This window comes from Octopus bimaculoides, chromosome 23 (assembly GCF_046866305.1).
Source record: "Octopus bimaculoides isolate indiv1 chromosome 23, ASM4686630v1, whole genome shotgun sequence".
NCBI classification, from domain to species: domain Eukaryota; kingdom Metazoa; phylum Mollusca; class Cephalopoda; order Octopoda; family Octopodidae; genus Octopus; species Octopus bimaculoides.
The window spans coordinates 20069161-20082727 of record NC_142950.1 but is presented as its reverse complement, the minus strand read 5'-3'; the positions used below and the strand labels follow the sequence as shown (position 1 = coordinate 20082727).

The window sequence follows — 13567 nt, the reverse complement described above, 5'->3', positions numbered from 1 at the left end:
AAGGGCCTAACCTACAACTATTAGTTTGTGCCAGTCACCATTGAGATGGCAGGTGTTCTGGAACCCTGTAGCACTGATTTCTGCCACAAAATAGGGATTACAGTACTCTGTCAGAGAAATGAGTCTCACAAGCTGGAGTGGCTACTGCAGCAAGTGTTGCTAGCTATTCTGTGTGGCAATGCCATCACAATCATTATCGCAAGGCATGGCTGAGCACACCATTTGTTCTGGGGTATGTGACGCATCAGCCCCTCCTTCTCCATCTTCTTTTGCTTTACCACCCACCCCCAATTTCTTTTCTTTCTTTTCCTTTCTTCTCTCTCTCTAATCCTAGCTTAACATGACAATGTTATTTTATTAAATTCTTCATTATTTTCAAAATTGAAACAAAGGCCATGTATTTCAACAGAAATATGGTAACAAAAAGGTTAAATCATGAACAATAAAAAAAGCTTTTCTTAACTTTTTCCCTGGAAAATATTTTATAACATTGTTTGTTGTTCCATCACCATAAAATTAGTTTTGTTGTTGTCATCTTACAAAATTGTCATTTTTCCCTTCGTCCTCCTCACAAATAAATATATAAGTTTCAAGATTTATTTATAGCTAATTCATTCCAATCCTGGAAAATTTAACAAAACCATTTGTAAAGATTACATCGTAGCAACAAGCAATATAATGTCAAGCAAAAGACAAACATTCTTTAGGTAAACTGCATCTGCAAATTAGTTTTGATTCCCAGCTGAAGACAATTTTCTTTGGTAATGCCTTCTTAATTACTTGCTGCCATGTAACATTAACGAGGCTTGTATTTTTGAAGTTGTTGTATTTTCATATAAGAAACCAGTTTTATACATTGTTCCAGCTACTCACAGAATTGTGCACTTGTGACTTGTCTTTTCCTCATCAAATCATCATTTCTAATTAAATTTTTAAATGTTTGCTACATTAAACATTTTAACATTAACTTAACTATTGCTTTTTTTTTTCATGCAGAGGATGCCTCTGAGTAATTAATTTTGGTGGTTTATAATTTTTTGGTATTTTCTTTTTACTGGTATGAGTGATTTGAATGTGGCTAAGCTGGATCACTATCTTCAACAGTTTAATCAGTTATATCTGGCTCAGTACTTTTTTTTAAACTACCACTTATTTTACCAAACCCTTTTTGCTGAACCACTAAGTTAAATGGCATAGACAAACATGTGAACACAAACACAGACACACACACTTATCTATCTATCTGTGTGTGTGTGTGTGTGTTCAAAAATTATGTAGAAATAAAAATAAATAGAATAAATAGTAAATACATGCATAGAATCTTGCTAAATCCTCATCAGTTGTCAACCAAAGGATCATAATAATTTCATATATATTTCAAACACAAAAACCTTTCTTGTAAACAGATGGAAATATAATTGTACTTGTATATTACTGCTACTCATTTCATTGAAATCCATAAAAGAAATTTGTATGATATGACATGTACATCAATATCATTATTATTATTATTGTTGTTACTGTTATCATCACAAAGTATAGACATCAACCAGCAAGCTTACTCACTCTTTCATATTCACAAGATCATATATGTGTGTGTGTGTGTTAGAAAACCCAACTGAAAGGGGACTATAAGAATGCAAACACATTCATTCTATGTTTTTGATATGCAGACAAAAAAGAACTGGGTTAGTCTCCTAATGAACCATTTCACAGATTGTTGACTACTCCTCAGAGAGGATATAACCAATCTCTTTCCTAATCAATTGCATAGAATTTTCAGCTTATATATATATATATATATATATATATATATATATATATGATATATAATGCAAGAGAGTTAGGGGTTGAGGATTCAACCCACTAAGGGATAGTATCTATCCAATATACTGTTTGGAGGGTACCCAATTATTGTTACACTGGTGCTATACCAAGTGTAATAAGTGGATGCGGGTAAAAGTGGGGTTAATTCAACAGAATACACTGTCTGCAACTCGATGGGTACCGCATATTCTCCTCCATTTTCTAATTGCTATATATATATGATATATATATAAAGCAGTCAAAAATTAGGCTACCATCATAGTAGATAACTTAATTTGCATGTTTGTGCTTTTGTTGGCATATCATTAATTACACATAACATATACCTTTGTGTACGTGTGTGTGTGTGTGTGTCTTTATAAACTTCAAAAGGTATACTCTTTTACTCTTTTACTTGTTTCAGTCATTTGACTGCGGCCATGCTGGAGCACCGAAGTAAAATATTTTTTATGGACGAACTTAAAGCATATAAAGCTATGAAAAATAGCATGTAGACAATTTTTCTTCATTCAAGGATTCTTTTAACCCAATATTCTATGTACATAGTATTATCTATAGTTTATTAGCTTTGATTTCCTTCATAAAAGAATAGTATACATACATATCTATACATAATACACACACAGACATTCATATGTACATGCTTGCATACATACATTTCTATGTAATAATAATTCATTCAGGTTTTCTGTTGTACACTTATTCATATATGTTAATTATGTAAATACATACACACATGTGTGTGTCTGTAATCACTGGAGCAAATCTCAAGTAACAACACTAAGAAGTGTTCAGTTTTTTATAATGAAGAAAATATATGAACACTGCTTAAAGTATTGCGTACTTTCTTCTCTTATCTGTAAATTTAATGTGTGTGTGTATATATATATATATATATATATATATATAGGTTTCTATTTGTGTATGTGTGTGTGTCTATATATATCTGTTATCATTTAATCTTGACTTACACATATCATTTAACACAGGATTCTAAACTAGATGATGGAGTGTTTGATGAAGAGGAAGAACAAGAGGATGAATACGGTTATACGTTAAGTAAGTATCTTCCTTCACTACACGCATCTAACACACACACACACACACACACTCATGTACATATTTATGTGTGTGTGTGTGTGTGTGTGTGTGTATGCATATATATATATATATATATATATATATATATATATTGTTGGTATTAGGTTTTGTTTTTCAGTATACTGAATCAATAAAGTTGTAGCCATCCATTTACTATAGTGTTGTTTACAACCTGGAGGACACCAAGTTGTAAACAAGGACCTTTTTTAAAAAAAAATCTGCTAACAAAAGAGTAGAATCAAGGACAGATATTCTTAATCGAATTATTAGATCATGAAAAAAATTGCTTAACAAACTGCTTATGTGATTTTGTTTTATAATACATATGGGATAGATGTAGTTAAATGTTTAAAGTATGAACCAAGAGGGTTTGAGAACCATTTATCCAAAACAAGGATCAAATTCTTTTTTTTTCGTAATAGCCTAGTTTTTGTTATTTTTTGTTTGTTTTTTGAATTTGTCTTTTTAAAATTTGTAGACAAATTATATCATGCAGTACTGTCATTGGTCATGACAGTGATTTCACTTGCCTCAACAGGTCTTCCCAAGCATAGTTTATTGTCCAATCATTGAAGGGTACTCTTAAATGGGCTAGTTATACAGCACTGGCATAGGCCACAGGTATGGTCTCACTTGTCTTGCCAGGTCTTCTCAAGCAGAGCATATCTCCAAAAGTCTCGGTCACTTGTCATTTCCTCGGTGAGGCCCAATGTTCAAAGGTTGTGCTTCATCACCTCATCCCAGGTCTTCCTGGGACTACCTCTTCCGCAGGTTCCCTCAACTGCTAGAATGTGACACTTTTTCACACAACTGTCCTCATCCATTCGCAACACATGACCATACCAGTGCAGTCATCTCTCTTGCACACCACATCTGATGCTTCTTAAGTCTAACTTTTCTCTCAGGGTGCTTACACTCTGTCGTGTATGCACACTGACATTACACATCCAGTAGAACATACTGGCTTCATTCCTTGCAAGCTTACGCATGTCCTCAGCAGTCATGGTCCATGTTTCACTGCCATGTAGCATAGCTGTTTGCACACATGCGTCATACGGTCTACCTTTTACTCTGTGCGAGAGGCCCTTTGTCACCAGCAGAGGTAGGAGCTCTCTGAACTTTGCCCAGGTTATCCTTATTCTAGCAGCTACACTTTCAGAGCATCCATCCCCGCTACTGACTTGGTCACCTAGGTAATGGAAGCTGTCACCCACTTGTAGTTTTTCCCCTTGGAATGTGATGGAAGCTGTTCTCTGCACGTTTTCAGTGCTTATTGCTTCTAAGCATTTGCCACACACAAAAACTTTCTTCCCAGTTAGCCTTCCTTTGATATTGCTGCACCTCTTATGTGTCCATAGCTTACACTGGGTACATCTTATGGAGTTTCTACCTACACCTTTTCTACAGATCAAGCAGGGCCATCTACCTGAAGGGATTTGTGGTTTGTCTGCCTTCCTACTTATTAAGACTTTGGTTTTTGCTAGGTTGACTCTAAGGCCCTTTGATTCTAATCCTCGCTTCCATGCCTGAAACTTCTCCTCTAGTTCTGATAATGACTCAGCAATTAGAGCAAGGTCGTCAGCATAGAGGAGCTCCCAGGGGCATCCTGCCTTGAATTCCTCTGTTATTGCCTGGAGGACTATGATGAATAATAGGGGGCTGAGGACTGATCCTTGGTGGACTCTTACCCGGAATTGTTCACTGTACTAGTCGCCAACCCTCATCTTACTGACAGCATCCCTGTACATGGCTTGTACAGCTCTCTCTCTAACCATTCATCTATCCCTAGTTTCCTCATTGACCACCAGATAAGGGATCAGGGGACCCTGTCAAAAGCTTTCTTCATGTCAACGAAAGACAGGTACAGAGGTTTATCTTTGGCTAGGTATTTCTCTTGCAGCTGTCTCACCAGAAATATAGCATCAGTGGTGCTTTTCCCTGGCACGAACCCAAACTGCATCCCATCTAAACTGACCTGCTCCCTAAGTAGTAGCTATGACCCTCTCCGTGACTTCCATTACCTCATCCAACAACTTGATACCTCTGTAATTGTTTGTATCTAATGCGTCACCTTTACCTTTGTGACAGTTAACTATGGTGCTGCTACACCAGTCATTGGGTATGACTCCTTCATGTATCATCTGGTTGACTATGTAGGTGACTAGACTATAGCTGAAACCACCAGATATTTTAAGCATCTCTGTTGTGATTCCTGGTGGGCTAGGGGCTTTCCCTGTCTTCATACCCTTAATTGCTTTATCTACCAAGGTACTGTCAATTCGGATAGCTGGTCCCTCTGTTGGGTCAGCATTCAGCAAACTCTCTTTCTTCCATTCATTCTCTTCATTTAGCAACCTTTCACAGTGGTGTCTCCAAGCCTCTCTTCTTGCAGCCTCGTTAAATGCAAGTGAGCCGTCATCCATGCGGACACATTTCTCTCCTATGACATCACGATTCTTTCTCACGCACTGTCTTGCAACATGAGACACCTCAATTCTTTGGTCCTCATGATGCAGAACATTGATGATATCATGATATCTGGGGTAATAAAAAATCTGCAAGGCCTTCTTGAGGTTTAAAGAATGATGAACAAAAGGTGCTTTCCTTCACAACCTTGCTACCAAGCAGGTGGTTAAAATTTAATTGTAAGTTGAAAACAGAAAAAGAACACACATCCATCCATCTTTTATCTTTTACTTATTTCTGTCATTGGACTACAGGCATGTTGGAGCACCATCTTGAAGGGTTTAGTTGAACAGTATTTTGTTTTTTGGTGGGGCAGGGTTAAGCCTGGTACTTATTCTCTTTTACCAAACTGTTAAGTTATGGAAATGTAAAGGAACCAACGTTGGTTGTCAAGTGGCAGTGGGGGACAAACACAAAGACAGGCACAGTATGTGCGTGCATGTGTGTGTATATATGATCACATTTATCTGACAAACAGTAATATGAAAACCCGAGTAACAGTTAGTGAAGATTTTGTCAGTTTTAATAAAAGCATATTACTCTATCTCCAGTATTTGAGTACCATTTTTCTTCCACCTGTTTTGTATGTATGTGTGTATGAATATACGCATAGATGTGTGGAACAAGGAGAATATTTTGTTATTTATTGCATGTCAAGCTGCCATGTGAAGTTTCACTTACTCATTTTGTTCAGTAAAGATCTGAAATATCTATATATTTGTCATGTCCATGGAGTATGAGCATCGTTATCATCAAATGTAGGTAGAAAATAGAGACAACATCAAAAGGAATATAAATGAATCTCTCTCTCTCTCTCTCTCTATGACAGTTTCCAACCTTTCCCGTTTGGATTTATCTCCAAGCCTTATCCTTTTATTCCTCTCTTATCGCATAATTCTCTATGAATATGTGTCATAACTTTTACTTCTTATTCCAAATATCATGTTTATCCTCTTAGTGTTTTTTTTTCTCTTACTTCACCTTGCTATCAGACTTAACTTCACAGTTTTCAGCATTATCATACTGAAACTGAATGTCAGACTTTAATATATCATTCCAGCAAATGTGTGTGTGTTATTTGTATGGAGAGGGTTTCATCGCATTTATTTATCATTTTTGTTTTCATTATTACCCTGCATTTCATTTCATTGTCATCTTGCATTTCAAAATTAAAGAATAGGATTGGGGTAAGAAAAACAATATGAATTCATGTAAATCTGGCTGGAATCTCGTTGGATCATGGCTGACCTTGGGAGTCTACCCCTGGGAAGTTCCTCTCCCAGGCACAGTCTAGGCAAGATTATTCTGTGGAAGACTAGCAATTCCTCATGCATGCTAGCCTCTCTTTCTTCATGCCACCAATGATGTCCAGGGAAAAGGTAAAGACAATAAAGCTTGGACCCACTCTCAACCCAGGCCTAGCTGTCAAAACACAAAAGACCAGAACAGATGTCACAAACATCCAGTACAACAGTTTTGGTAATCCACCATTTTGGTTTGGTGCTGTGTTTTATCAACCTTGAAAGAATAAGAGGCAAAGTTGACCTCAGTAGTATTTGAACTCAGAGCACAGAGAGTCAGACCAAATACCATAAAAAAGTTTAACCAATGACTCTGGCTATTTGCTGTGATACCATTCTCAAACAAATTTTTATCATCATGATTGTTTAACTTCTGTTTTCTATGCTGGCATGGGTTAGATGGTTTGACAGGAGCCAGTGAACCACAGGACTGTGCTGAGTTCCAGTGTCTACTTTGGCACAGCTTCTGTGGCTAGATACCTATCTTAATACCAAGCACTTCACAGAATGTACCGGGCGCATTTTTTGTGGACCAGGCACTAGCATGCGCACCAAGTAACTCACAGGACAAGATACCTCAACTGAGTGGGGATGTAGTTCTGAGGCAGAAGGCTTCGAGTTATGCATTGAGAAATTAAAAATGATAGAGAGACACAAACAGAAAATACATGGCTTCCCCAGCTGGAATGAGCAGAAGAGATGGTGAGAGCATGCCCTCAAGATGCAACACAGGTATATGAGGGAACAGAAATGGAAGATCGTAAAGGGTAATCTCTTTCATAGATATTTAATTATGATGTCATCTCTAATACAGTATCAGTGCCACAATTTTGTCTGGATTCATTCATTTCATTACCATATTTATAATATCCAATGGAAAAACAACCAGATTTCCTTCAAAACTTCCACTCGTATGATCATTGTCCATGGTTTCCAAAAGAAATTATATTTATGAATAATTATCATCATCATCATCATCGCTTAACGTCCGCTTTCCATGCTGGCATGGGTATGGATAATTCATTTAGAATAATCCACAAATATAATTATTGGATGTACATTTTCTCTATTCTTAATCATGCCAAAAGGACTGATAAGAAAGAAATGGCAATCCAGGATAATAATGAAATAGCAGTGATTATTCTTTTACTGATCATCAGTGCAGCCATACTGGGGCACCAGTTTTAAGGTCTTTTTAGCTAATCACATCAATTCCTGGATTCCTGGTATTTATTTCATTCCAGTATTTATTTAATTGTTCTCTCTTTATCAAACAGAAACATTAATTTTTGGTATAAAGAAACATAACTCAATAGTTCATTGTATAATAGTGTACAGCTTTTTCCATCTTGTCTTTTTATTTGTTTGGGACTACATTGCCTTTATTTAAGATGATAGAGGTGTGATCTGAGAGAGATTTGACTGCTATTACTAGCAGATCAACTGATCATGTACAGATTCTCTCTTTAGTAGTTATACCCATATATATTTAGGAACAAGCATGGCTTTGTGGTAAGAAGTTTACTTCCCAACCACATGATCTCGGGTTCAGCCCCACAGCATGGTACCATAACAAAGTGTCTTCTAGTTCTGGCTAACCAAAGTCTTGTGAATGGATTTGGTAGATAGAAACTGAAAGAAGCCCATCGTGTGTGGATGTTTGTATATATCTGTGTGTACGTCTGTCTTTTGTCTCCCACCACCTCTTCACAATATGTTTTGATTTGATGGTTCAGCATAAGAGATTAATGAAATTAGTACCAGGCTTAGAAAAATAAGGACTGGAAGTGATTCATTTGATTGAAACCCTAGAGTTGCCAGTGGCACATGAAAAACAACATTCGAGCGTGGTCGTTGCCAGTGCCGCTGGATTGGCTCCTGTGCAGGTAGCATGTAAAAGACACCTTTTGAGACCGGTCGTTGCCAGAACCGCCTGACTAGCCCTCATGCCGGTGGCACGTAAAAGCATCCACTACACTCTCGGAGTGGTTGGCATTAGGAAGGGCATCCAGCTGTAGAAATTTTGTCAGATCAGATTGAGCCTGGTGCAGCCTCTGGCTCACCAGTCCACAGTCAAACCATCCAACCTATGCTAGCATGGAAAGAGGACGTTAAACGATGATGATGATGAAACAATAAAAAAGATAAAAGATATATGTGTATGTATGTATGTATGTGTGTGTGTGTGTGTGTGTCTATATATATATATATATGTATATATACACACACACACACAATAATAATAATAATAATAATAATAATAATAATAATAGTAATAATAAATAAAAGGAATTAATAAATCCAGGCAGATATCTAGAAAGCACTCAGTGTTAAACAAACTTGTTTAAATTAAACAGTCAGATATTGATAAATTCAAGGAGAATTAATATCCAAAGTAATTATTCGTGCTTGACAAATAAATCCAGATATCACTTAGATGTATTTCAAGAAATTTGGAGCATGTGACAAGAACCAGAATGGAGAAGATCACATCTTTAATTGATGATTACACCATACATTACTGATGATTATTTCTATTTTGCCAATTCACTCAGCTAGCAAAAATGAGTAGTACCTGTATTTCAAAGGGCCAACCTTGTCGGTACGCATGTCTGTGAATTGTTCAACACTTGCGCATTAATTTCACAAGCAGACTGTTTTTGGTGATCAGATCAACTGGAACCCTTATTGTCATAAGCAATGGAGTGCCAGTATATTTAAGTACAGAAAAAAAAGTATAAAATACTCGTCAAATTAATATATATGAAAATGTATGTTAACACAGCAGTTGCATAATAATTAAGAAATTGGCTCTGTAACCATATGTTTCAACATTTGATCATGCTGTGCTGCAATTTAGGCAAGTGTCTTCCACAGTCGCTTTGGGTTAGCTACGTTAATGGAATGGGAGTGGAATCAAGCAGATGCAAGATGTACAAAAACCCAGCACCAAACAGTGAAACCAGTTAAAGAGTCAAAGAATATTTGTAACTATATGGTATCGGCTGGTTTTGTGGGATTGGAATTACTTTGGTTTTGTTTGCACAAATTCAGTAACAGATTTAACAGGAAAGATAATGAATTCCCCAGAGTGAGAATATATTAAAGGGTAGCAACCTCAGTCTCTTTATTTAGAGGTAAAGAATTGGGAAAGCTGGGGGCATGCCTGGGATGGGGATGGACTGGCAGGATGTAAGTTATGGTAAATACCTGTCAACGCAGATGTGCGTAGTGGGTGGAATATCAGTCTGAATTCGGCAGATGTTACATGAAGCATAGAATTTTGTTTATTCATGAAGGATTCACACACAAGTCCATGTTTGAATTTATGAATTGGTGTGTATGTAAGCACGTATTTATATATATGCGTGTATATGTATATGTGTTTGTGCATGGGTATATGTATATATATGTATGTGCATGCATGTGTATATGTGTGTGTATGTATATATATGTATATATATATATATATATGTGTATGTATGTATATGTGTATATATTTATATATACATGTATGTATATATGTATATGTCTGTATGTACGTATATATAATATATACACACATGTATATATGTATGTATGTGTGTATATATATATATATATATATATATATATATATATATATATAAATAATACATTTCTAAATTTCTCAGAGAGATTTATGCAGTAGTGATGCGATAAAGTAGTTGTATGCTGTCAACTTAATGTGACAGTCCCATGAAGGGAATAATACTACTGCTATTTAACCCTAGGAAGCAGCACTGCTTCCTGTTGGCCTTGACACATTTCCTGTGTCCTTATGTTTACAAGGGGGAGACAAGCACCTCCACTAAGCTAAGCCTGCATCCAGAGACATATTTCTGAGTCTTTGCTCGTCATCAGCCAGGAGTAGCAATGACCTGCTAGTTGGAGATGCCTGTCAAGCTCTCGTAAACATATAATAATTCTAGTGAAACGCATTCACTGATTTCAAAAATAGAAATAATACATTTCTAAATCTCTCAGAGAGATTTATGCAGTAGTGATGTGGTAAAGTAGTTGTATGCTGTCAAATAATGTGAGTCCCATGAAGGGAATAATACTACTGCTATTTAGCCCTAGGAAGCAGGCATCCCCTAGGAGTGGCTGTGTAGTAAGAAGCTTGCTTTCCAACCACATGGTTCTGTGTGACACCTTGGGCAAGTGTCTTTTACTATAGCCTCAGGCCAATCAAAGCCTTTTGAGTGGATTTGGTAGACGGAAACTGAAAGAAGCCCATCTCCATCATCATCATCGTTTAACATCTGTTTTCCATGCTAGCATGGGTTGGACAGTTCAACTGGGTTCTGGGAAGCCAGGAGGCTGCACCAGGCTCCAGTCTGATTTGGCAGAGTTTCTACAGCTGGATGCCCTTCCTAACGCCAACCACTCCGTGAGTGTAGTGGGTGCTTTTTACATGTCACTGGTGCAGGGGCCAGAGGATGCTGGCAACAGCCACAATTGGTTGGTGCTTTTTACGTGCCACTAGCATGGAAGCCAGTCAAGGTGGCACTGGCATCAGCCACGTTCAGATAGTGCTTTTTTATGTGCCACTGGCACGGGTATCACAACTACAATTTCCATTTGATTTTGACATTGCTGATGCTGATGTACTTGACTCAATAGGTCTCTTCAAGCACAGCAGGTCTCCCTACGATCCAACATACTTTTGAATGGGCTGGGGCTGGTTATGCAAAACTGGTGTAGGACACAGCCATGAGCTCACTTTATTTGCTGGGTCTTCACAGTTACAACATATCTTTAGAGGTCTCAGTCTTTCAGCATTGCCCCTGTGAGGCCCAACGTTCGAAGGTCATGCTTCACCACCTCATCCTATGTCTTCCTGGGTCTACCTCTACCCCGGATTCCTTCCACTGTTTGGGAGTGGCACTTCTTCACACATCTCTCCTCATCCATCCATAGTACATAACCATACCAGTGCAAACATCTCTCTTGCATGCCACATCCAATGCTTCTTACGTCTAACATTTCTCTCAGGGTGCTTACACTCTGTCGTGTGTGCACACTGACATTACACATCCAGCTGATGATGCTAGCTTCATTTCTTTCGAGACTGCAATGTATATAATGGTATGTATGTGTGTATTTGTGTCTGTGTTTATCTCCTCACTATTACTTGACAACTGATGTTGGTGTGTTTACATCCCTGTAACTTAGCAGTTTGGCAATAGACACCGATAGAATAAGTACTAGGCTTACAAAGAATAAGTCCTGGGGTCGATTTGTTTGACTAAAGGCAGTGCTCCAGCATGGCTGCAGTCAAATGACTGAAACAAGTAAAAAAAAATGAAAGAAAAAGAATATGTATATATATACGTATATATGTATCTATGTGTAATTGTTTAAGTCATTGGACTGCAGCCATGCAGTGGCATCACCTTGAGGCTTTAGTCATCAAACCAACGCTAGGATTTACTTTTCAAGTCTTGTTATTCTCAGTCTCTTTTTTTGCCACATCTCAATGTTACAGGGATAAAAGCAAACACCAGCTATCAAGCAGTGAGACACACACACACACACGTACGCATGCACTCACACACTAACACATGCACGTATGCTGTAAACTGCCTCCCAGTTTCCATCAGCTACATCCACTCACACAGCATTAATTGACACCGGGTTATAATAGAAGACACTTACCCAAGGTGCTGCACAGTGAGACTGAACTCAAAACCTTGTGGTTGTGCAGCAAACTTCTTAACAGCACAACCATGCCATATAACAGCTGCCTGATCAGACTCCTGCCACCTCACTCATTCACCACCTACACATCCATGGTGACACACATTTTCTATAACCTACATCCTGTCAGTACATTCACACAACAGCTTCCCAATACTTTATAATACTTGTATGCATTTATATCTACACACGTACATATGTACATACATACATACATACATACATACATACGTATATACATACATACGTACGTACATACATGCATACATACGTACGTACATACATACATACGTACATACATACATACATACATACATACATACACAAGCATAGATGCATATATATATTAAGACAGTGAGCTGGCAGAATTGCTACTGTGCCAGACAAAATACTCTGCAGGTTTTTTTCCCCAACTTTATGTTCTGAGTTCAAATACTGCATGGGTCAACTTTGTTTTTCATTCTTTCGGGGTCAATAAAATAAGTACCAGTTGAACACTAGGGTTGATGTAATTGACTCACCCCTTCCCCCAAACCTGCTGGCCAGAATTTGAACCCTTTATGATTTATGTATTTATATAAGTAGCTTTTATCTTTTACTTGTTTCAGTCATTGGACTTGGTCATACTGGAGCACCACCTTGAAGGGGTTTTAGTCAAACAGATCACCTCCAGTATTTATTTAGTGTTTTGAAGACTAGTACATATTCTAATTATAGCAGTTTCCTTTGCTGAACTGCTAAGTTATGGGGTAGGGGTGTACTCAAACCAACACTAGCCATCAAGCAGTGGGTGGTGGACAAACACAGATGCAAACAAACACACATACATATATATATATATATATATATATATATATATATATATATATATATAATGGGCTTCCACACAGTTTCCGTCTATCAAGTTCACTTGAAACATTCTAACACTTCTGTATATAGAAATTGATAGAAAGGAGCAAAAAGGAAACCACTGTGTTCGTGTGTGTGTGTGTGCTTTAAACACTTATGAGAGGAAAGACGGAAGACTAGAATGAGTGGGAGGTAAATGGAATACCCATGAGGATGTGAGAGTGGGAGAGACAGGGGTAAGGTATTCCCTGCTGACACCTTCCTGTATATATAATAAAGAAATGAAACTCCTCATATATACA

At 37.5% G+C, this 13567-nt stretch overlaps 1 protein-coding gene across 1 annotated transcript in view; it reads left to right on the top strand.

Moving 5' to 3' along the window:
• LOC106879044 (multiple PDZ domain protein) overlaps positions 1-13567 on the top strand; it is an 862020-nt gene that overhangs the window by 672103 nt on the left and 176350 nt on the right. Inside the window, exon 24 of the mRNA XM_089340722.1 lies at positions 2817-2886. Coding sequence (XP_089196848.1) covers positions 2817-2886 — 70 coding nt within the window. The remainder of the gene's footprint in view (positions 1-2816; positions 2887-13567) is intronic.